General features: G+C 36.4%; 1 protein-coding gene and 3 non-coding genes across 4 annotated transcripts in view; all 4 read left to right on the top strand.

Moving 5' to 3' along the window:
• NOP58 (NOP58 ribonucleoprotein) overlaps positions 1-18,770 on the top strand; it is a 30,918-nt gene extending 12,148 nt beyond the window's left edge. The window contains exons 5-15 of the mRNA XM_044670645.1: positions 5,627-5,763; positions 6,733-6,797; positions 7,869-8,003; positions 8,796-8,941; positions 10,567-10,693; positions 11,452-11,615; positions 13,848-13,982; positions 15,255-15,316; positions 15,478-15,623; positions 17,814-17,950; positions 18,456-18,770. Coding sequence (XP_044526580.1) covers positions 5,627-5,763; positions 6,733-6,797; positions 7,869-8,003; positions 8,796-8,941; positions 10,567-10,693; positions 11,452-11,615; positions 13,848-13,982; positions 15,255-15,316; positions 15,478-15,623; positions 17,814-17,950; positions 18,456-18,509 — 1,308 coding nt within the window. The 3' untranslated portion in view covers positions 18,510-18,770. The remainder of the gene's footprint in view (positions 1-5,626; positions 5,764-6,732; positions 6,798-7,868; positions 8,004-8,795; positions 8,942-10,566; positions 10,694-11,451; positions 11,616-13,847; positions 13,983-15,254; positions 15,317-15,477; positions 15,624-17,813; positions 17,951-18,455) is intronic.
• Positions 7,010-7,091, top strand: LOC123243497. The gene has a single exon (XR_006506018.1). It is a non-coding gene; the product is annotated as a small nucleolar RNA SNORD70 (small nucleolar RNA).
• On the top strand, positions 8,992-9,078 carry LOC123243517. The gene has a single exon (XR_006506032.1). It is a non-coding gene; the product is annotated as a small nucleolar RNA SNORD11B (small nucleolar RNA).
• Positions 10,839-10,922, top strand: LOC123243516. Its single transcript, XR_006506031.1, has one exon. It is a non-coding gene; the product is annotated as a small nucleolar RNA SNORD11 (small nucleolar RNA).
• Positions 18,771-23,255: the final 4,485 nt, after the last annotated feature.

The following is a 23,255-nucleotide window of genomic DNA, read 5'->3' on the forward strand; positions in this document are numbered from 1 at the left end:
TGGGCTTAGAGAACATATAGAACCCTAATTTTGCTTTCTGTATCTTCTAATGAGTACCAGTTATCTTTCTCTACAGTCTGAGGTAGTGTTTTTATTTCCCATTCTTAGACATTCCATGTATGTGTTTTTATGCTTCTGTTCACAGGAGTTTAATTTCCAGGTTAAGAACAGTATGTGGTATACCGTGCCACCTGGTGGTTGAGTCAGGAATCTTGACAAAAACATAGCATTGAATAGGAAAGAATTGAATGGAGTGTGGGCATGCCTTGACTGTGCAGGGGTTCTGCCACTTGTGACACATGGATGGAATATAACTGTACCATAAGAAATGATAGTATCTGAGAATTCGGAAAATTTTGGGATGATATTAAAAGAACAGTATAACATGAAAAGGTTCTTGTTAAGGGTCTACTAGTCCCTAGGGATTGCTCTGAGGACTAGAGAAACAATGTAGAAAGTGAGACAATATGCATTCAGATGGGAGTAACCAGAGTTAAAAATGTGCTGGTGGTTAGGGGAATTAGAAGGATGATCACCTAATTTCTAAGTCAGGCAATTGATACATCCTGAGAAGAGGATTGGAAGGTTCCTACTCAGAAACAGTGGATACAAGCACAAAGCCTCTATGGAAAGTCTGCTTGTTAGCATTTTTCTGTTCGTTCTTTGTTCATTTTCAGTTAGTGGTCTCTTAGGAGGAGTTGGTCTACATGCAATACTGGTTTACAGGTAAACTCATGAGCAACCAGGGATGTTGGAGAACTGTGGGTTTAAGAACTAGCTAATACAGCTAGCCCCTAACCTATTGCTATTCAAAAGATTAGAAGTTGGGCAAGTACCACTCTCCCCTGAGAATTATGGCAGGTGATCTCCCCAAATTGAAATACCCGACTGTTGTTCTCTGAGACTGGACAATCTTCAGCAAACCTCAGCACTGTGTGTGTATGACTATGGTGGTGTGACTACTTTGGATTTACCCAGTGTTATTTTTTTAAATGATGAAGGCTAATATTAAGAGGAAAAGTAATATTTTAATTACCATGGCCATATTGGTAAAAATATATAAAGCCACGCGCCTGATAAAAATGTATTTAAACCTTCCGCCAGTCCATATCTTTTCTCCATCTTGTCTACATAGCCAAAGAGAGAATGCATGCTCAGGTAGCAAAGAGGAAGTCAAAACCAACTTCTCAATATTTAAAACCGAGCTTTACCTTGAAGACGTCATCCAAAACAGGAAACCCATTGGACCACAGAAAATGTAGTTTCAAAGTCCCCCCCCCACATGTCCACAGGAAGTTGTCATATATCTACATATCTTGAGGCTTAATACTTCTAAATAGAACCCAGAAATTCTAAATAACACATTACCCCACTGAGATCCAGTGAAAAAGACTGTTTTTTTTTTCAGTGGATCTTAACATAGTCAACTTCTAAATTACAGAAAATTGGGGATAAAAGAAAAGACGATAAAAACCAGCCCGCATTGACAGCCAATTTGGGGCAGTCCCCTATTGGCATAAGAGTGCACATTCAAAACAAATGCATTCAACTCCCCATAGTTCAAATCAACTGCACCCCAAAGTTCAAATTTGGATCTTCATGATCCAGTGAAGGCTCTTCAGGCATCTTCATGGTGTCTTCACCAAACAGGTTTGTCTGGATTCTGGGGAGATGGCAAAATCCTTATCCTGAAATTACTCTCAAAAGAGTAACTTTTAAAACTTTATAGATTATAAAACATACATTTCCTTCTGAGAATTATACATTACCCCCCTGAGATTACTCCTAAAAGAGTTAAAATTAACTTGCATTATAGATTATAATTCAGGCATTATGATTATAAAAACTTAACACACACACCCCTGAGGAAAATTCTAAATAACACATTTTTCCCCTGAAGAGGGTACCTCAGGTCAGCTAAGGATGTATGGCTGAGTCATGGGGTTGTATGAAATCAATTGGCAAAAGAAATAATAGAAAAAACAAAATTCAAATAAAGAAGAAAAAATTAACTTGTGGATGAAATGTAAAAATGCAAAAATATAAGGAAAAATAAACTTATAACAGGCCTTTGAATCAAGGCCCAATTAAAGTGATTTAAGCAGTTTGAAAATACCCATTCAGGGCCATTGACTACAGAAAGTTGCCATTCTCTATATATAAGAGAAATAAGGGAAATGTCTTTCCCTGGTCTGATTTGCCTTCACCTTCTCAGGGAACGAGCCATGATAGCCAATCTTAGGTGCTTTTACTAGGAATTTAAGTTAAAGGGGACGTCTGAGCCTCTAAGCGTTAGAAAAGCTGACTCCAGCTTCCTTCAGTATTGGCATAGAACTTCCTCTAAATCCATGGTCGGCATGGCCTTTTGCTCCTTGGCACTTTGCAGATTCTCAGTCAGTCTCCATGACCTTGTGGCTCTTTTAGCACTTCTCCTAGAATCAGACAAGAGAGACATTAAATCATAGTCCTACCATATTTATCAATAAGTGGCAGATTACCATTGTCTCAGGCTTTTCAGGCATGCGTTAATAATATAGCAAATATATGTTTGCATTCAGCTTATATCACTGTAAAATTTAAAAATAGATTAATCATTGATTATATGTTCTTTCAGTACAAAATGAGAAAAAAAGGGAAAAAATCAATTGCTCTAATTTAAAAAAATTTTAAAGGAAAAGCAATAAGGAAATAAAAAATAAATTCAGGGAAAAAATACAATGCTCTCAAGGATAAAAAAAAATGGGAAAAGAACAAATATTGCATTGCACATGTAAGGAAGAAAAATAAAAGAATGTTTTAAAAATCAAAAAATAAATAGCTTAGAACTAGTGAAGGGTTTTTTTTTGTTTGTTTGTTTTTTGCCCAAAAATGAGATTCATTTCCTGTTAGGTCTTTCATGAGCTGTGAGTGTAAATGGGTTTTACAAAAAAGCAAATTCACAATGCACATTCAAATAAAGTACCATAATTTCTAATAACATTTTAAAAAGAACAATAGTAAACAACCCATTACTATAATCACTTGCTCTGATGTTTTAAAAAACATATACTTGTTACAAATTTAAACCTTGGCTAAAATATTTTCTCAACAAACTCTGTTACTACCTCCATAGCAATTGTGGGGCAGAGCCTAAAAAAAATTGATTTTAAAAAAAAAAAACCTTCTGGGTCTAAATTATCCTTAAGAATTCTAGACGGGGCAGCTGGGTAGCTCAGTGGATTGAGAATCAGGCCTAGAGACAGGAGGTCCTAGGTTCAAATCAGGCCTCAGACACTTCCCAGCTGTGTGACCCTGGGCAAGTCACTTGACCCCCATTGCCCAGCTTTACCACTCTTCCACCAAGGAGCCAATACACAGAAGTTAAGGGTTTAAAAATGTAAAAAAAAAAGAATTCTAGACCCTTCTGATAAAAGCAGGCTAAAACATAGAGACTAATAACATCATTGAGCCCTGGCTATGTGCCTTCATGGAGACCTTCCCATAATGTAATCAGCACCCCACAGAAATGGACATAGTGGAACATGGGGGTGTTTTTGTTTGTTTTGGTTTTTGGTATTTTTGTGAAACATGTTTGACACAAACCTGTGCACCCACAGCTACAGAAACCTTTCTGAACCCAGGAGCTCTAAAGAAGACTTGGTCTGGCTTGTCCTTATGGCCAGCCATTTACACAAGAGACAGTCTTCAGATTATATTTTACTTGTACTGCCACTGGGGCCAATCTTGAGGTGAAAATTTGTAAATTGAATCCAGGGACTTCAATCCTTCATGGCACAGATCATGAATTTAAAATCTAGTGTCAATTGAGTCTCCTAACAACTGGTACTATTCATTTGGTGTTATCATTGTTAGGGACCTTCAGCTACATCTCAACTCATAAAGCAGTGATAAAAAGTAAAGATAGGCCAGATATGGAGAGATTATCTTTCTGCCCCATTCATCTTAGACTCCTTTCTCCAAGCCCTTCAGTTCACATTTCTGGTTGCTGGTAGGTATGATATATCCCCTCTAAGCCTCCCAATCAGAACCATAACACATGTTAGACCTAAAAATGAAGGGGAAGAGTGGATTTATTTCTAAATATTAAAGTGGTCCCTAAGGCATTACTATAGTATGACTCAGGATAGTAATTAATGCATATAATAAAAGATTCCAAGTTGTCAGGAGGTTAAATTCTGTCCAATTTGTTCCAAGACAATAGCCATTTAAAAACCTATAGAGTGGGGCAGCTGGGTAGCTCAGTGGAGTGAGAGTCAGGCCTAGAGACAGGAGGTCCTAGGTTCAAACCCGGCCTCAGCCACTTCCCAGCTGTGTGACCCTGGGCAAGTCACTTGACCCCCATTGCCTACCCTTACCAATCTTCCACCTATGAGACAATACACTGAAGTACAAGGGTAAAAAAAAAAACAACCTATAGAGTTCACGTGTGTGCATGTGTGTATTTTGAACACATGCTACAAATGGATCATTGGTTTTAGAATGAAGCAAGAGAATGTAAGTTTCTTTAAACCTCTATCCCAGAAGTCTACAGACTCCACCTCAAGGATCAAATAGACAGGCTAGGCCTGTTTGTTACATTTGGGGGGGGGGGGGGTTGTTGTGTTTTTAAACCCTTGCCTTCTGTCTTGGAATCAATACACAGTAGAAGAGTGGTAAGGATAGGCAATGGGGGTCAAGTGACTTGCCCAGAATCACACAGCTGGGAAGTGTCTGAGGCCAGATTTGAACCTAGGACCTCCCGTCTCTAGGCCTGACTCTCAATCTACTAAGCTACCCAGCTGCCCCCACTTTGTTTTAAAATATAAAAGCCATTCTTTATTTCCTGTCTTTTAAGAAAATAATAGGCTGGAGAACCAGCATGTTGGCACAGGAATTTGCCTGTCCCCTACTCTACTCAACAAAGGCCCATATTTTGTGGAAGGTGGTATATTGTCCTATAGTAATGAATTATGGTGGCTCCAAAAAAATTGAAGTTAAGTACCACTCAGGGCAGTAGAGAAGTGCATAGTGGACACCAGCAGGCTGCCACACGTTTCAAATGAAATTAATGAAGAATAAACACCATAAAGGAAATCATAAAAAGAAAATTCATCATGTAGCTAGAATGAGAATTCCCTGAAGTTGTAGAACAATTCAAGGTTTCCCAGCAAGTTGGGCAAATCTGTACCTACTGTGACAACTTGGAGTAAGTACATGGATATGTGTAGGTGAATCTATAATATGTATCAATGGAAGGAAATACACATATCAATTAGATCAGAGATCCATTTGGAATACAAGATACCCCAAAAATCTTAACTGTAATATTAATCTTACACTGTATAATTGGCTGTTCACTCATTTTCCAAGTCCTGAAATTTTTTTTTATTGTTTATTTATTTAGAATATTTCCCCATGGTTACATGATTCATGTTCTTTCCCACCCCTCCTCCCAACCCCCTCCGGTACCCAAGGAGCAATTCCACTGTGTTTTTACATGTGTCAATAACCTATTTCCATATTATTAATTTCTATGATGATATGCTCCAGTGATGAAGATTATTTGCCAGTGACCTTTTTGTTTATTGTGATATATTGTCAGAAAGCTTGTTATATTGCATTTAATTTTCATGATTTCTTCATGTAGGACAAACTGAACCTCAGTTGTATCCATAGTCCTACTATAACTGAACTAATGAGAGGAATCCGCTCACAGATAGAAGGATTAATCACTGGCCTTCCCTCTCGGGAAATGGCAGCTATGTGTCTAGGATTAGCACACAGGTGAGTTTGGGGTTTTTTCTGAGGTATCCTTTAGTACCATTAACTGTTTTGTGACTTAGTTCCTAGTCTTAAGACTAAAGTTTAGGATGGGGAATCACCACAAATAGAGACTGGAAATTACAAAAACTTTCTTCCTCACCTATTTCCAAGAAGGAAACATGTTAAAAGAGAAATTTCTCAATATTGGGGGGGGGTCTTCAATTTGTAGTACCCTGTGCCACGTGGCCCCCCTCCCCCCTTTTTAAACACATGGCTTGTTTCTTTATTAGATAATCAGCCATTTGGTTTTTCTTTGCTATTTCTATCTCTGAATCTCTTTTTCTGTATATCTTCACTTTTTCCTAGGCATACTACTAAAGAGTGATATATAGAGTATTAAGAATTAGGGGGAATCTTTGAAGTAAACTAGTCTAACTGAAAACTTTCTCTTCCATATCCTTAACAATCAGTCCAACCTGGTCTTCTGTCATTCCCCAGTTTACCTTGAATCATATTTAACATTTTTAGATGATGAATCTTCCCCCAACAGAATATAATTTCCTTAAGTGCAGGGAATATTTTGTTTTTTGTTTTTGAATTAGCTACATATGCATAGTAAATAATTAATGAATCTTTGTTGAATTGAATTTAGATTTGTATATTTGATTACTAAGTTCATTTAGAATCCTAAATAAGGATCCTCAGCAGTAAGATGCTATCCTTATCAAAATTGATTTCTTTTGTATGTGTTTCATAGAAGCATGTATAATATTTGTGTTATTTTCATCTGCTTTGTAAACGGGGTAGCAACTCTTTGCCAATGCTAAGTGGTTTTTTGCATAAATGCAAAAGCTGATAGAATATGACTTGAACTGTGGGCATGATTTCTCTTATAGGTATTGTCTTATATAATAAATCCTAGTAATAGAATTACAAAGAAATGCTTTTTCTGGAGAATAATTACTTTATTGATTTTTCTTTTTTTTACAGCCTTTCTCGGTACAAGCTGAAATTTAGTGCCGATAAAGTGGATACCATGATTGTTCAGGCAATTTGTAAGTAAAGTATTTATGCCAGGCTTTTTTTCTTGATTATTATCTTATTCCGTGCATTATGTATGATATGGTGGAAAGAACACATGTATGGGGACCACAAAATCTGGTTTCTGATCCTGGTTTTAGATTAGATTTGTGATTCTCTTATTTAACTAAGAATACTTTATAATAGGTCATTTTCATGATATGTTTTAGCAATCTTTTTAATCTCCCTTATTGTTGTCAGTGATGGAATTTTGTTGAATGAAAAACAAATGATTTGACATTCGTCACTACCACTGAGACAACATGGAAAATAATATGTCCCTCTATTTGTCAGAGAGGTGACATGTTTTCAGTAGTTTATGGTTGTATTATAGTGCCCTAAAGAATAGTATGGTATTCTGTCCTTTTTCTAAATATAACAGAATTTGTTGTACTTTCAGTTTTAGCTAAAATAATAATGGGTTTGTATAATCTCAGAATATCAGTGATACTAATCTGAACATAATGTTGGCTTTGGGAATGAAAAGGTGAAAGTAATATATAAACAACTTGAGAAGGGGAAATAAAGATGTGGTTGTCTGGGTAATTGCTTTTCTTTGGGGGAAAGAGAATTCTTAGCTATGGTAGATGTGGGAACTCAAGTAAAATCTGTCTAAGGCTAGAGCCTTTCCTTGATAAACATATCCTTTAAGTACACCTCAGTCTGTTTTTATATGAATTAGATTCTAGTGTTCTGCTAAGGCTGAGTTTTCTCTATTGATTATAAGTGCAGTAAAGATTCCTTTTTGATTGAGAAAGCAAAATGAAGAATAGCCTAAAGATTTCAAAAGCGATCTATAATAATATTTTAGTGTTTATAGCAATACATTTTAAAATTTTTATAGCTTTTGCTATATAATATTTATTTCCCAACGTAGCCCTCCCCTACCCAGAGGAGCCATCTCTTAAAACAAAGGGAAAAAGTCATTTAGCAGAAATAACACTTCAATATTGAATGCCGTATTTAATGCCCTTAGTCTTCTAGCTCTGTCAAGCCAATGCCATCTAGTGATGTTGCTGTTTCTTTCTTTTCTAATGTTTTAACAGCTTTATTAGATGATTTGGATAAAGAACTAAACAACTACATTATGCGATGTAGGGAATGGTATGGTTGGCATTTCCCTGAATTGGGAAAAATCATTACAGATAACTTAACTTACTGCAAATGTTTGCGGAAAGTTGGTGAGTAAATCATTTATTATTTTTTCCTTTGGGACAAGAAGTCTGATTATTGATTCCAATAGTATACACTGGGTATTTAAAGATCTGTGATGTGTGTGAGTGGGTGTGAGATTGGGGGGGGGGAGATTACTCTAACTTGGGCTTTTATTTAGGAATCATCTTGCTAAACTATGATTTTATCATCACCCCACAGCAAAGAATGGCTGTTATTGATTCTTGTGTTCAGTTTGCATTTATAGAGGCCAAATGAAGGCTTTAAAAGAAGCTTCATATAGTTTTAATAGGGTAACAAGGGGAAGCTTGTTTAGTATGCATTGGAGTTATTTGGTGGTATTTTGATTCTTACTGTGGTTTCATGATGCATTAGCATGTTACACTGGAATATCTTGGCACCACTTTGCTCACTGTAGCACATTCTAAGCTTTTATCTCTTGGAAGTTTACAGTCTGCTTTGCCAAAACAAACAGTTCTTTGCTTACTGTGTACCATCATATACTCTCAAATAGAATCTGTTTTGTATTTTGTTTCTGTGTGTTGTTTTGCCTTGCTCCGATTACATAGAATAAATGTTTTTTAAATAAATGCAAAACTAGAAAATTTCAAGTATATCCAAAGCTCTGTATCATAAGGAAAACCACAGAACTGAATTTATTCATCAATTTCTTGTTTTATACTGTCATGTGGCTCATTATCTATTTTTATCTTTAACCTTTTTATGTAATGTTTTGTGTGCGCACACATGCATACACCAATCATTGGTTTTTCTTTTCTTCCTCCCCATTTCCCCTCCAGGTGACAGGCAGAACTTTGCCTCTTCAGATCTTTCTGAAATTTTATCAGAGGAGGTTGAAGCTGAAGTAAAAGCAGCTGCAGAGATTTCTATGGGAACTGAAGTTTCAGAAGAAGACATAAACAATATCTTGCACCTCTGTAATCAGGTAAAACTATTCTAGTGAGTGCTCAGCCAGAAAGGTATAAGTCACAACAGTGATGGCAGTGATGATGATTTTATATTGATTCTCACCTGATTTACAAATATGAGGGTATACAGTCACTACCTCATCTGATGCCATCTTGAAGTGCTTATTTGGATAAAATAATATAATTATGGAAAGGCTTGTATAATTCTGATTAACTATTGGGAATATCATGAGGTGAAACTTCTAGCAAATTCTTTATACTAACTTATGTTTTCTTCTCTGATCTCTACAAAGCGTGGCCAGAGAATGGTCAAAAGGCATGTTAGAGGGAGGGAGAAAAAAAAAGTAAGGCATCAGTGTAACCCACAATCTAGATAATCAGCTTAATAATAGTAGTGTTTGGGATTGGGAGGGGAGAGAGGAGCAATATAGAATAATGGAAAGAGTCCTGAATTTGGAGCCAGAAGCTAAGTTTGAATCCCAGCTCTCATACTCTTTGACTTCGCAAGAAAATCAATTAACCTCTCTGCCAATTCTTGTGTTTAAAAAAAAAAAAACAGTTTGAACTGGATGTCCTCTAAAGTCAACTTTTAATTCTGTGGCTGGTCTTGTCACTCTCCTCCAAATAATAGTTTTTTGGTTATACAATTATTTCCCTTGAAGATTTATATAACAATCTTAACTTAGAAGAAAAAATATTGTCACTGAAATAGAAAGTTTTAATTTGAGGGAGTTAATACAAATATATTTGGTAATGATATCATTTAATAGGAAGCCAATTACATAAAAGTGCTTTACAAATCTGGATTTTGCAGCTTGTTAACAGATTCATGTCCCAGATGCCAAATAAGGCCCAAACTTCCTAAATCACAAAGGTTTTTCAATATTAAACCTAGACAGTTTCCTCTTTTCTTCTCTACCATTTTTTTCTCTGGACTTTTCTTATCCTACCAGTACTGGGCTTCCATGCCACTTAATAAGTGACCAACCTGGATTATGTTAGTTCTATATTATTAAACAGGCTAGTTCATATTCCTTAGACTAAGGAATAGTTTGTTTCTCTTTTTTGTCCAGACCCTGTGATTTTATCAGTTTGAAGAGTTTCTTGGGTGAAACATGGTACCAGTATTGATCAGCAGCTGGTTTTCAATTTACAATCAGAGAAAGATGTTTGGGACACCGATAGGTTAAGTGAGTAGCTCAGGGTCACACAATTAATACTGGCAGAGGCAAGACCTGAACTGAGACCCTTCTCAATCCACGGCTAGTTTCTACTATCCTGCTTCCCAACTACCAAGTATAAGTCTTTTCACCTCATCAGGGAAGAATTCTTGAGTACATGTGATGCTTTACAAATCAGAAGTTATAGAGTGAATTTCCCTAGAAAATACTGGCCTTTAGGGCTATGGAACCATTGCATTTCTTTTAATACACATTGTTTAACTTTTGCTTCATGTAGATATATTTGTGTATGTATTATGTTATTGTTTAAATTAAGACTAGGGATTGTGTATTCCCAGATTCCACTCCTTTAGCAGTCTTTTTTATTCTTTAACTGTACTGGAACAGTTTGTTAAATTCCTTAAAAATAGTGCATAGGAACATATTTAACCTTTTTTTCTATACACTTTCCTTTGTACTAGGTGATTGAGATCTCAGAATATCGAAACCAACTCTACGAGTATCTCCAAAATAGGATGATGGCCATAGCCCCCAATGTGACTGTCATGGTTGGTGAGCTAGTTGGAGCAAGGCTAATTTCTCATGCGGGTAGGTCATTGTCATTCAGATTTTTTTTTGTGTCCTTGCTTTAGTGATAAGCATCCAAGGACTTTCTTAAAAGCTCTAACTTTCTGTGAAAAGCAAGAAACACTATTGCACAAAGTCCTGTGTGTGTTCAAGACTAAGGACTGAAGTGATCTATGATGATTTTAATTTGTTTGCCTGACTTCCTTTTCAATAATGAGGGCAACTCTAGTCACTACCTCTTCTGAGACACTTCAGTCCCCTTTGTTAGATTTCATTAGACCTCGTTACATTACTTACTTTGGCTGTTGAATAGCATTGGGAAGTAGAAAGGAACCCTATATTAACACTTAACTGCCTAGTAAAATTCAGAATAGAATGTTCATCTTAGATAGGATCTACTGGAATTTAGTTATTGAAATACCAAAGGACCTCACTGTTAGCCAGTGATTTATTATGCCAGTCCTACAACATTGAACTCTGGGGTGGTGGATAGTGACATTCTATTCTGGAGTTGTGCAGTTGTTACTATTAGTTAAAATTGTTCATTCAAACACAATATTTTTCTCTTACCCTAATCTGTGTATACCCTAAACTTAAATATTGCTATTTGTACTTGGTGTTTTACCCCTTGTTTTAAACAGCTGTAGAAAGGGACCTATGCATACTGTAGTACAAAATGTTTGTACAGGCTTCAGTGACTTGATCATTCATATTTTAGCTCAAGATGTCAGAGTTTACATGTTTAACAACTAAATACAGTTTATAACTTTCTGTCTTAGGTTCCCTTTTGAATTTAGCAAAGCATGCAGCTTCTACTGTACAGATACTAGGAGCTGAAAAGGCACTCTTTAGAGCCCTGAAGACAAGAAGGGACACCCCTAAATATGGCCTGATTTATCATGCTTCCCTTGTGGGCCAAAGCACCCCCAAAAACAAAGGAAAGGTAAGTTGCTATATAATGCTCAGATATCTGTTTTTCAAGAAGAAAAGTTGGCATAAATTCTTTTCCTTCTACAAAACTTGTTGCTCTGTGTGTTTGCCATCAGGCATCAAAAATCTTTTTATTTCAGTTGTTGCCTCTTTTTCCATGTAAGTGAAGAAGAGATAGCAACTTTTTATAGTGTAAGAAAATATGTTAGAGAGTTTTTGGGAGGGGTAAAAACTCAGAGAAATCTTATCAGTTGAATTTTTCTGGACTAATGAAGGTAGAGATACCTTGTTGTGAAAGAACTTATAAGGCAACATTTCATTGTGTTGAATTCAATGCTTTTTTTTTCCTTCCCAAAATCAACACAATAAATGGGATCTCTGATTCTCTGCATCTTTCTGTTACAGTTGTACACTGGTAAAGATGTGGCCCACTGCTGACTCGCTTATAAAAGTTCTCTAAAACCCTAAGCATCTTGATTGATATATAGGTGATTCATGCAAATTCTGTACTGATGGAAGAGTAGGAATGTGTCCATAGTTAACATGCCTTGTTTAAGTATTAACAAGGCCCACAGTGCTCATACAATTATTTCATAGCTGTCTGCATGGACTAGGCCCCATCTTTAACTCTTGAGTGCCATTTCTACAGTATCTTCCCTGGGTGCAAACAGGATATGCCACAAGATAGGTAAAAATATGAGATATCTGTGTAGAACTAGTCATTCAAGTTAGGGCAATGAATGAATTTGCCAAGGAGGAGTGGACAAGGATGGCTAGTTTGCATGGAATTCGGGATAAGAGTTTACATCATGGCTTCAATACTATGTGTAAGGTTAGGCATAAAGCTTTCCAAGCCTTAGATAATTGGAAGTAGAGGATACTCTGTAAACCTTAAAAGTCCTCTCAAAATCTGAGCAAATCCTACAGAATGAGTTAAAGGTAGAACAAGCACAGACCATGAAGAAGAAATAGATATAGGCAGGCAGAGAGGCAGAAGAGTGGAGTCTAATAGTACAGACTGAATAATGGGAGCTTTAGAGAAGCCAGAGATGAGCGTGGAAAAGCCTGATGGTTTCAGTGACCTTGGAGAAAGTAGCTTCAGTAGAATGGAGTTAAAAGTTAATTATATGTGTTATCATTGTTGGTGAGAAAGAAGGAGGGGCCATGGGGGTAACCAGATTTTTTTTTCCCTTGATTTTTTAGGGGAATAGAAATAGGGAATGGTAGCCGGCTGGTTTAAAAGGGTCAGCAGAAAGTTGTTTTAGGATTAAGAAAGCCTTAAAATTTGTAGATGGTTAGGAACAAGCCAAGTGAAGGGTGGCACACTGACAATGGAGGAAAGGAACATTAGGCAAAGGGAGAACAAAGGTGCAGAGTTGGAGGATTGTCTGGAAGTACGGAGGTTCTCATGTGGTCAATCCACATGGTTTGGGCTTTTCTCCCCAGAAGCAGAAGTACGGAAAGTAAATATGGAAGTGCTGACTGATAAGGAAGTTCACAAGGGAAGGATGGACAAGAGCACAAGGGTTGCTGGGATAGTCTTAACTAGATAACACAGAAGTAAGCCATGGAATCCATGTTGAGGAAAGAGAACCAAAGTCAGGGGTCATATTAAGGATGCAGAATGGAATGGACCAGTGATGGTAAACCTATGGCACGCAGAGCTCTCACATGGGCCATACACACCTCCACACACTCCCAGAGTTCATTACTAGAAAGACAGAGAGACTTAGACAGAGCTGTTCCCCCTCCCCTTCTCTACAGTGCCTGATGACATCTTTTCACATTGCCCACACCTCTGCCTAGCAGCCCAATAGGAACACTTTCTCTGTCCCCTGTGTATGTGAGGGGGCAGAGGTGGGGCCTGGCACTCTAAAAGGTTCATCACTGGGATAGGCATTCCGTGGTGACAGGTTTTCCAGAAATGGAGTTTTTTAAAGTTCTGGATCTTGGAAATTATATCATTCTGAGCAATAATAGAGCCATATTGGGAACATGGAGTAAAGTGGAGAAAGTGGTGGAAGTTAAAAAAAGTGAATAACTCATTGAGTGACTACTATATAAGCAGAGTCAAAAAACATGAATCATATTCAAGTTGTGTTCTCCCCCCATGTTGGAACATGGGTCAGACTAGGTATTAGTCACCAAGGCTTAGGAAATGGCAACAAAAAGAATGTTTAGAGGGCAGTGTAACTATTATCTTGGTGTGTCAATTGAATGTCCTTATCCTCTGTGTCTCTCCCAGATTTCTAGAATGTTGGCGGCCAAAACTGCTTTGGCTATCCGTTATGATGCTTTTGGAGAGGATTCTAGTGCTGAAATGGGAATTGAGAACAGAGCCAAATTAGAAGCTCGACTGAGGCATTTGGAAGAGAGAGGGGTAAGATCCATGTTCTTCCATATTCAACAAAATAGGAAGATTTCCAGGAGAAAAAGTTAATTTGCCATTTTAGTACATTTTGTACATTTTGGTTAAAGAAAAAATAAAGACACTAATTAAATAAGACAAAAAGTAAAATAGTATTTTTGTGAATTTTTAAATACTTGTACCTGGGCAGATCACTATACTTCTTTCCTTAGCTTTATTAAGCCCTAATACTAGTTCATATTTTTAAGAAATGAATGGTATTTTTTATTCTTAGCAAACTCAAGTCTTATTGTTCTTTGTGTATATGTTTAGAGACTGAGAAATTAAGGGCAATTTTTCAACTAGAATCATCTCTGAGTTACTTTTCTATGTTATATCTAATAAAAACTAAGCACATAATATAATAAAGAGGCCCAAGCTTATTCAACAAGACCTGGCTTCAAATTCTATTTGACATTTACTAACTTGACCCCAGCAAACTAGCACTTATTAAAGTGCCTGTTTTGTGTCAGGCTCTCTGCTAAGCACTTTACAAATATTACCTCACTTGATCTTCAACAACCCTAGGAAGTGAGTGCTATTATTAGCCTCATTTTACAGATAAGGAAACTGAGATAAATGAGTTGCCCGGTGTCACACAAAGTGTCTGAGAATCAGTATGACTTGTGGTCTTTGACTGTGGACCCCCAGCATCCTAGGATGCCTTGATTCCATAGAGGCTTAATCTTCCTGAGCTTCACTTTCCTCATCTACAGAATGGGGATGATAATATCTCTATAGTACCTTACACAAACAGTGTTGCAGTATGTAAATGTGCTAGTGTCTATGCTTTGTAAACCATAAAGCAGTTCTTTGACATTTCGAAAATTTTAGCCCAGGGGCAGCTGGGTAGCTTAGTGGATTGAGAGTCAGTCCTAGAGACAGGAGGTCCTAGGTTCAAATGTGGCCTCAGACACTTCCTAGCTGTGTGACCCTGGACAAGTCACCTAATCCCTATTGCCTAGCTCTTACTGGTCTTCTGCCATGGAACCAATACATTGTATTGATTCTAAGGCAAAAGGTAAGGGTTTATAACAATAACAATAATAATAATAATAATAATAATAATAATAATAATAAAAGGTAGTCCAGTCCTCTTGTGGACTGTTTCTTTGTGTGATTTCAAGTGATTCATTAGACACAGAATTATTAATTGTACAAGAATAGAACTATTAAAGGATGGAGTGAGATTGTAGAGACTAAATGGATTGTTTCATTTGGGGTAACTGTTGCTTTCCTTTTCAGATAAGAAAAATCAGTGGCACAGGAAAGGCATTAGCAAAAACAGAAAAGTATCTCCATAAAAGGTAAGTAGGCAGACACTATCATGTCACTACTGCTTCTTGTCCAACTAAATAGTTAGTGTTATAACCTATATTATGCTACCTTGTACAGATTTCTAAAAATCTTCCTCTTAAAAAGATCTTAAATATCTGGTGCTTGATAAAATTACTTGACTCTCTTTCAGCGAAGTAAAAACTTATGATCCATCTGTTGATTCAACTCTTCCAACATTGTCTAAGAAACGCAAGTTTGAAGAAGTTACAGAAGAACAAGATACTGAACCAAAGATTGCAGTGAAAGCTAAGAAGCCCAAGATTGTAGAAGTTAAAGGTTGTTTTGGACTTCTTTAGTCTGATCTATACTTGAGTTTCTTTTTAAGGTGCTGATTCCTGGCCTTGGAGAAATATTTGGGTTTGAAAGCCAAAAGAGCCAATTCCCCTGGACATTTGAAAGAGGCTTGTATATTTTGAAGGTTGATGGTATTAAACCTAATATATAGTTAGGTTATCTTTTAACATTTTAACAGTGTGCTAATATTGCATGGGGGCAATAATATTCCTTTTTTTTTTTTTTTTTTTTTTTTTTTTTTTTTTTTTTTAAATAAACCCTTACCTTCCATCTTAAAATCAATACGATGTATTGGTTCTAAGGCAGAGGAGCTTAGTAAAGGCCAGGCAGTGGAGGTTAAGTGGCTTGCCCAGGGTCACACAGCTAGGAAGTATCTGAGGCCACATTTGAACCTAGTACCTCTCAATCCACTGAGACACCCAGCTGCCCCCAATGGTTGTTTTGTTTTGTTTTATTTTTTAAAGAAAGAAAAATACTTTACCCTCAACCACATGAAGGGGTAGTTTTTTGTGTGTATGATTGCTTTTATATTCAGATTGTTTCTCGTTGTTGGTAAAGTTACATTGTGCCCAAGTTGAGATTGTTTTTATTTGTTGGTGACTGATTACTAACACCTCTTCTAGTACATGTTCTTTTTGAAGTATGAAATTAATTTTAGTTACTGTTTTCTTTGAGATCCTATCTGAGCATATCAGTTAAAAAACAAGCTTCACATTCCTACCTCAGTGAAGTCCTCCATATACCAACATACCCTTCACCCACAGATGGAGTGAAGAGATCATAACAAGTAAACAATTGAGACTAATATGAACACTGAAAAAGTCATTAGCCTCTAGACTGAAGTCTTCCAGGCTAAGTAATTTGAACTTTAGAACTTGGGCAGTTGGCAATATTTAGCTCATTTGCTTACTCTTTATTCCTTCCTCTTTTTCTTTCTCCTTTTTTCTTCCTTCCCTTCATTTCTTTCTTCCTTTTTTTCCATTTATACAACTTGTGCACAAAGAAAATAGTGTGAAGACTTAAGTAGAAGGGAAACAAGCTAAGTTATCAGAAAGTTAAGTTTCATGAGATATTAATAGCAATTTAGGACATGTCCAACATTGGAATTAGACTGCCTTACAACATAGTAGACTAGCATATTTTCTAGACATGGCTAGATATCCATCTATTCAAGATTTTATAGAGTAAAACTCTATGAGAGGAACAGCTTAGACTAGAATTTCATGACATACTTGCTTCATATAGGGAAACTTATGCTGATGATGTAAATTACTGCTTTTTTTTTTGTTTTAATATTTGAACCAGTTGTCTAAACTGTAACCACAAGGAGGTAAACATCCCTTTTCTGAAAGTTAAGAACTCTTCAATATAGTAGCTTTGAATTTAGAAATTTGTTTAAGTATAGAAATAGAATCCATATTTTCTCTGCTAGGGAAGGAAATAATTGAGTTGAATCATTCTTCATGGTAATTACTATACCTGTGAAATACTCATAGCATCAGGATCTCAATTTTCAAAATGCAAGATTCAATCTGTTACTACCAAACCTTAATGTATAAAAAAACAAAGCATGTTGAAGTTGCTGATGACCTTCAGGAAATCAACTAAATGAAAAAAATATGAGACTTTGTTAAAATCCAGAGACCTTGAATATAGTAGTGGTTATCTGGGTTTGGTTCGGTTGATTAGAACTTGGTGCTTGTGATGTCGAGGTTTGGCAGTAGGTCCCAAAATTTATCAAAGTCATAAATTATCCCTTATCTTAGACAGCTATCTTTAGGAGTATTCACCAGAAGGGGTAGGAACATATCTTTAATCCATCACCAGCCCTAAAAACAGAATCGTACAGAGATGCTATGAGCACAGAAAGCTAAAATACATTACTGTCTGTTTCAAAAGGGTTTTTTTTATAGGAGCTGTTTCCTCTGTAAATTGAGGAAACTCCATGATTTTTTGGGTCTCTTCTACTTCTAGCATTCCCGGGTTCATATGAATAAATAAAGCCATGTCTTTTGGAGATAGATGCTCTTTTTTTGTTCACAAAGGGATGGGAAGAATTCTGACAAACTTATCACTTCACTTCTCTTGACCTCATTTAAAAGAGCAAGTTGAACCAAATGATAGCTCTAAGTTTCCTAAATCCAATACTCTATATTTTTTCATTCTCTACAGAAGAACAAGAAGAAGAAGAAGTAGTAGAAATTGATACTTCAAAGAAGAAAAAGAAAAAGGAAAAAAAGGAAAAAAAGAAGAAAATAAAAGAAGAAACTTTTTCAGAAGAAGAACCATCCACTAGTATAGTTGTTGAAGTAAGGTTCCAGTTTAATTTTGACATTATTTCTGGTTATAGTAATAGGTCTATAATTAAATCATACAGTGGTGCTATAAGGATCCATTTAATACATATTAATCTTTTTGATGAATAGACAAAATCATTTATAGTTTTGTTTCCTTGTGGCACTTGTATTAATTCTAAGGGCTTAAAATAGAAAAGAGGTCAATTTGCATAGCCATTTACATTTTTTAATGCAATAAAATATTTTAAGACATAAAAACCACTCTTGGCTCAGGAGCTAAACAAAAGGAGATGATGGGGTCACAACTTCCTGGAATACAAGGAAGGAGGAAGGGAAGTTTTTGATTGAGAAAGACTTTCAAAGCCATAATACTTGTGATGTCTGATTTTCAGTTTTAAGTAAGTAACATAAAAGGCTCATTTATAAGGATTTTTAAATCTTTGTATTCATAAATTTATTGATGCCTATTTTAAGAGCTCATTTTTAAAAATTCTGTATCTTGTTAAATTATTTTCAGAGTCCAGAAAAAAAGAAGAAAAAGAAAAAAAAGAAAGAACCTGTGGACCAGTGATGTTGAACTATAGAAAGGTTTAGATCATTTTGAATAGCTTCTGATTTCAATTCAGCTTGGCACATGCCAGAGATGGTCTTTGAAATAATGGGACAAGAGGACAAAACAGTTATCTTCTATGGCTCTCAATTCTGAACTGGACACTTTAATTTTTGACATTTTCTCTCATTTAAAAACAAAAAAATCCAAGCCCATATCACTTCAGTTTTCCAATTCCCACAGTCTTTGATATAAAGTAAAGATATTTTCTTTGTATCATGAGTCATTTGTATATTTTCATACCTCCTAAATTGGAATCCTTGGACATTGACCTAATTTTTGTTGTTGTTGTTGTTGTTGTTGTTGTTGTTGTTGTTGTTGTTTTTGAAGAACCTTAGTAGTTATCTAGCCCAATTCTCTTTATTTTACAGATAAGAAAATTAAGGCCTAGAGTGTTAAGGCTTAGCCTAGACCCCAGCCCTCAACTCTAGTGCAGTGTTTTCTCATAGTTTATGTTGCTCTTTGATCCTTGGCAATTATTTTGTTGGCTAAGACCCAAAGGCTAATTTACTTTTTGTTCAATTGCCCTAGATATGCCTATGCCATTCATTGCAGTATGATTGTTAGGGGTGAAGCTGAAAGCAATCACCATCAAAGGGAAGGTAAGCAAAAGCTAGGAAAAAAATTCTTCTAAGTGTTTGAGACACCTTCTATGGCTTCTCCAACATCATTGACCATTCCTTAGCATCTTTTTCTGGATCATCATATATGCCTGCTAACTGACCGTACTCCAAGTCCCTCTTCTCTTTTGATTCTACATTCTTTGGTGATTTCATTCTAGTGGATTCCATTACCAATGCAGGCATTTTCCTTGAGCTCACAAGCTTTCTACTGGACATTTTGAATTCGATATCCTATAGTTATCTCAAATTCAGTTTGCTCAAAACAGTTGCTCTTTCTTCCAAACTATAACTCTTCTAAACTTCCTACTTTCTGCCTAGAGAATCATCATCTTTTTGGTCTGGCATGTTTGAAACCTCCAAATCGTCTCATTCTCTTCATGGCAAGTCTCATCAGTGTCTCCTTACCCCACTCACTTAGCTACCACTTTATTGCAGTCAGGCTTTATAGGCTTATCAGGCCCTTATCACACCTCTCACCTAGAATAGCCTCCTAGTTGATTTTTCTCGAATCTCTTACACTCCAATGTACATTCTACACAGGTGTCAAAGTGATTTGACTAATTGAGAAGTTAGGCTAAGTCACATTGCTAGAGTAGCTTCCTATTACTCTGTTAGCAAGTATATGCTCCTTCTGGACCCTTAAAAACTCCATAATTGATCTCTTAACTTCCTTGCCTGCCCTATATGTTACTTTTCTTTATACAAATGATAAAGCATTTTGACTTTTTCCTCATATGTCTGTGCTTTTGAAATACACATTCCCCATTTCTTGTTTCTTGCAACCTCCTGACTCAGCTCAAAATACTACTTTAAGGCCTTTACTATTTCCTCTACTTTAGGGCTTGCCTCCATAATTTTCTTAAAGCAAATTTTCCAAGCTTTCTCTTAAACCTCCACTTACACTCTTAATAGTATTTCATTACATTCATGTAACAATTTATTCAGCAGTTCCCACAAATGATTCATGCTGCCTAATCTTCCAGTTCTTTAATGCTATAAAAAAATACCTTTCGATAAATATTTTTTGCAAAAGACCTTTTATTCCTTTCCCCCCCCCCATGTTTGCAATTCATTTTCTTTCCCTCCCCTCTACCCTCCGTATTTCTTTTTAATTTTTTAAGAGGATTGACCTACTGGTGGTATCAGTGAGCCAAAGGACAGTGTATATCACTTTTTGGTCCTAATTACAAATTGCTTTCCCATATAGACCATTTCAAAGGTCCACCAACAGCAGCATATTAATTTTTCATTTGTTATTTTCCTATTTTTGTCAATTTTGCCAATCTTATTGATGTGGGGTAGTACCTCAGTTGCTTTAGTTTGCTTCCAATTATGAGTGTTTGGGAGCATTTATTTAGGGTTTGAATTTCTTCCCTTGAACTTCATTATATCTTGATTCTCATTTGGGGAATGTCTCTTAAAAATTGAAGTCACTGGGGACAACTGGGTGGCTAAGTGATTTGAGGGAACCAGGCCTAAAGACCAGAGGTCCTAGGTTTAAATCTGGCCTCATATACTTCCTAGCTATGTGACCCAGAACAAGTCACTTAACCCTTACTGCTCTTCTGCCTTGGAACCAGTATACAGAATTGATTCTATAAAAAATGATAAAATTAAAATTGCAATTCCTTCTATCTTGGCCATGAAGTTTTATCAGTATTTTTTGTCAGATAACTATTTCCATTTTAATTGCATGAGGTTTATGCAAATACAAATTTTGTTTTCTTTGATCTTTGTTTCCTTTTATAATTATACTGAAATGGTACCCCCTTCCCAAGTCCACCAAGAGTCCTAGGACTAAAGAGCTCAGGTCTTCCTGGCTTCAAGTTTTTGAACTTTGCATGTCTTAAGACAGGAGAACACACTGGACCAAACTCCATTTTGCATTGTAGAAGTAAAGGCTATGTCTAAGACTGGTACAGAAGGGATGTTTGGGATGAATACCTTGCTATTGATTGTGAGCCAAAGCTGCATATGTTAGGGAGGAATGAAGTAGAATGACAGAGATGGAGAGTGGCAGACCAGATGCCAATCCAAGACAAGTTAGTAGTTACATTGAAGTAAGATGTCTGTAACTGGTACAATCTCTACTTCCCCTTATTCCTTATCAGAAGTTAGCCTGTTGAAGCTGCTTATCCAAATAGTTCTTTCCCATTTTTCTTAAGAGCATGAGATGGTAAGGAAGTGTGGAAGAATCGAATGGGGACCCTCTGGTGCTATTATGGCATTATGGTCCATTAAATCCTTAGTCCTAGTCTGTCTGTCTTGGTACTAAACTACAATTTCTTTTTTTGTACAATTAGTGTCAAAGTTTTAAACATGGAGAATGAGAAAAAGGAATCTTCCCTAGTAAAAGAGGCAGGAAGACATTTTCCTCAGCTAAGTTGGAGGTACCAAGGCCAGCGAAATAGAAGGCATGTTTCCACAGTTCTTTTCCAGGTTGCCTCTACCTGACTCTATAAACTCATACTTGAGGCTCTCCTGGATTTTATTTCCTTTTCTTAAACCAGTGTGAGGAAAAATTTGATAAGGCAAAGGTTTTTTTTGTTTGTTTGTTTTTTAAACCCTTACCTTCCATCTTAGAGTCAATACTGTGTATTGGCTCCAAGGCAGAAAAGTGGTAAGGCCTAGGCAATGGGGATTAAGTGACTTGCCCAGGGTCACACAGCTAGGAAGTGTCTTGAGGCCAGATTTGAACCTAGAACCTCCTGTCTCTAGGCCTGGCTCTCAATCCACTGAGCCACCCAGCTGCCCCCCAAGGCAAAGGTTCTTGGTAGAAACTTCTGCTGCCGTTGTATTTGGGAATCCTTTCATATCCAGGACACACTGAGGGACCCTCATTTCTTGTGGGCTTTACCCAGTCAACAAAATTGTTTTGAAGAATTTATTACCCTTGTATACACATTCTCTCTTCAGAGACCTTGTAGGCAAAGATTTTCATTTTTGTTTTTATATCCCTAAAATCTAGTACAGTGGCTGTCACATGATAGGGGCTTTAGTGCTTTCTAGATAAGAAGGCCATTCCAAAGCCTACAAAGTGATTGGTGGAGATAACTTTTTAATTGGTCTTAATGTTCAGAATGATGCTTTTATTCCTCCTAAAATGCTTCTCCTTGAGCCTCTTAATGAGACTACCAGTAAGCCGACTATTCTATGATCCCGCCAAACTTCAGTGAAGCACTATTTTCTATTGTAATAGGACCAATTTAGCCAAGTTTAAACGTTTTCAGCCAATATGGCTTCAAGAGGATTAATTTTCTTTAATCACTTCAACCTTTGAAGATAGTCTGGAAAATTTTGGTGGAATTACAGCTGAACCTAAAGAGGACACAAAATCTTGAAATGTGAAGTCAAATTTATTTGGATCAAGTTCTCTGAACACTTCTTAAATTTTTACATGTTTTCCCCAAGGGAAAAAGCTAAATTGTTTTCAAATTATATTTTATCTCTTAAATACATTCTCTTCTTTTTTTACTATCACCCCAGTCCTTCCTAGGAGCCTCAGTTAAAAAAAAAGGATGTGTCATATTGTGATTCCTTTAAAATAATAGAACTAAGAAGCCCTTCTCTATGACAGACAATTTTTTTAAAATGCAGATTAAAATCATTTTAATGGAAAATCTTTGTATAAAGGAAAAGTTAGTACTTGTATAAAAGATAAAGAGTAAATACCCTTTCATTATGAAAGGGCAGTTTCTGGCAGTCAGCCATCTGGAAGGGATGGTGAGTCAAATAAAAGTCCTTGTTGGCCAATAGAAGTTATTTGACTTCACTGGAAAGACAACCACCCAAAATTTAGTGTAAAGTAGAAACGTTGGTCTATGGCATTTCAAGGATGAAAACTAAACTAATTTATTTTTGCTTGAGAGAGTGTGACAATCTTCAGATAATTGTCTACCCTAGCTTGTGTGGTTCAGAGTCAAGGATATTGCATTTAGGATCAAAGACCTTCTTAGAGGCTTATAGTTGTATCTATAACCAGAAGGTATAGGAGTCTCTAATGGGATTTTAGTAAATTGCAAAAAATTGGTTGGCAGTGTGATGCAGTAGCCAAAAAATGAACATAATCTCAGACCTTATAAAA

The sequence above is a fragment of the Gracilinanus agilis genome, chromosome 3, assembly GCF_016433145.1.
Source record: "Gracilinanus agilis isolate LMUSP501 chromosome 3, AgileGrace, whole genome shotgun sequence".
NCBI classification, from domain to species: Eukaryota; Metazoa; Chordata; class Mammalia; order Didelphimorphia; family Didelphidae; genus Gracilinanus; species Gracilinanus agilis.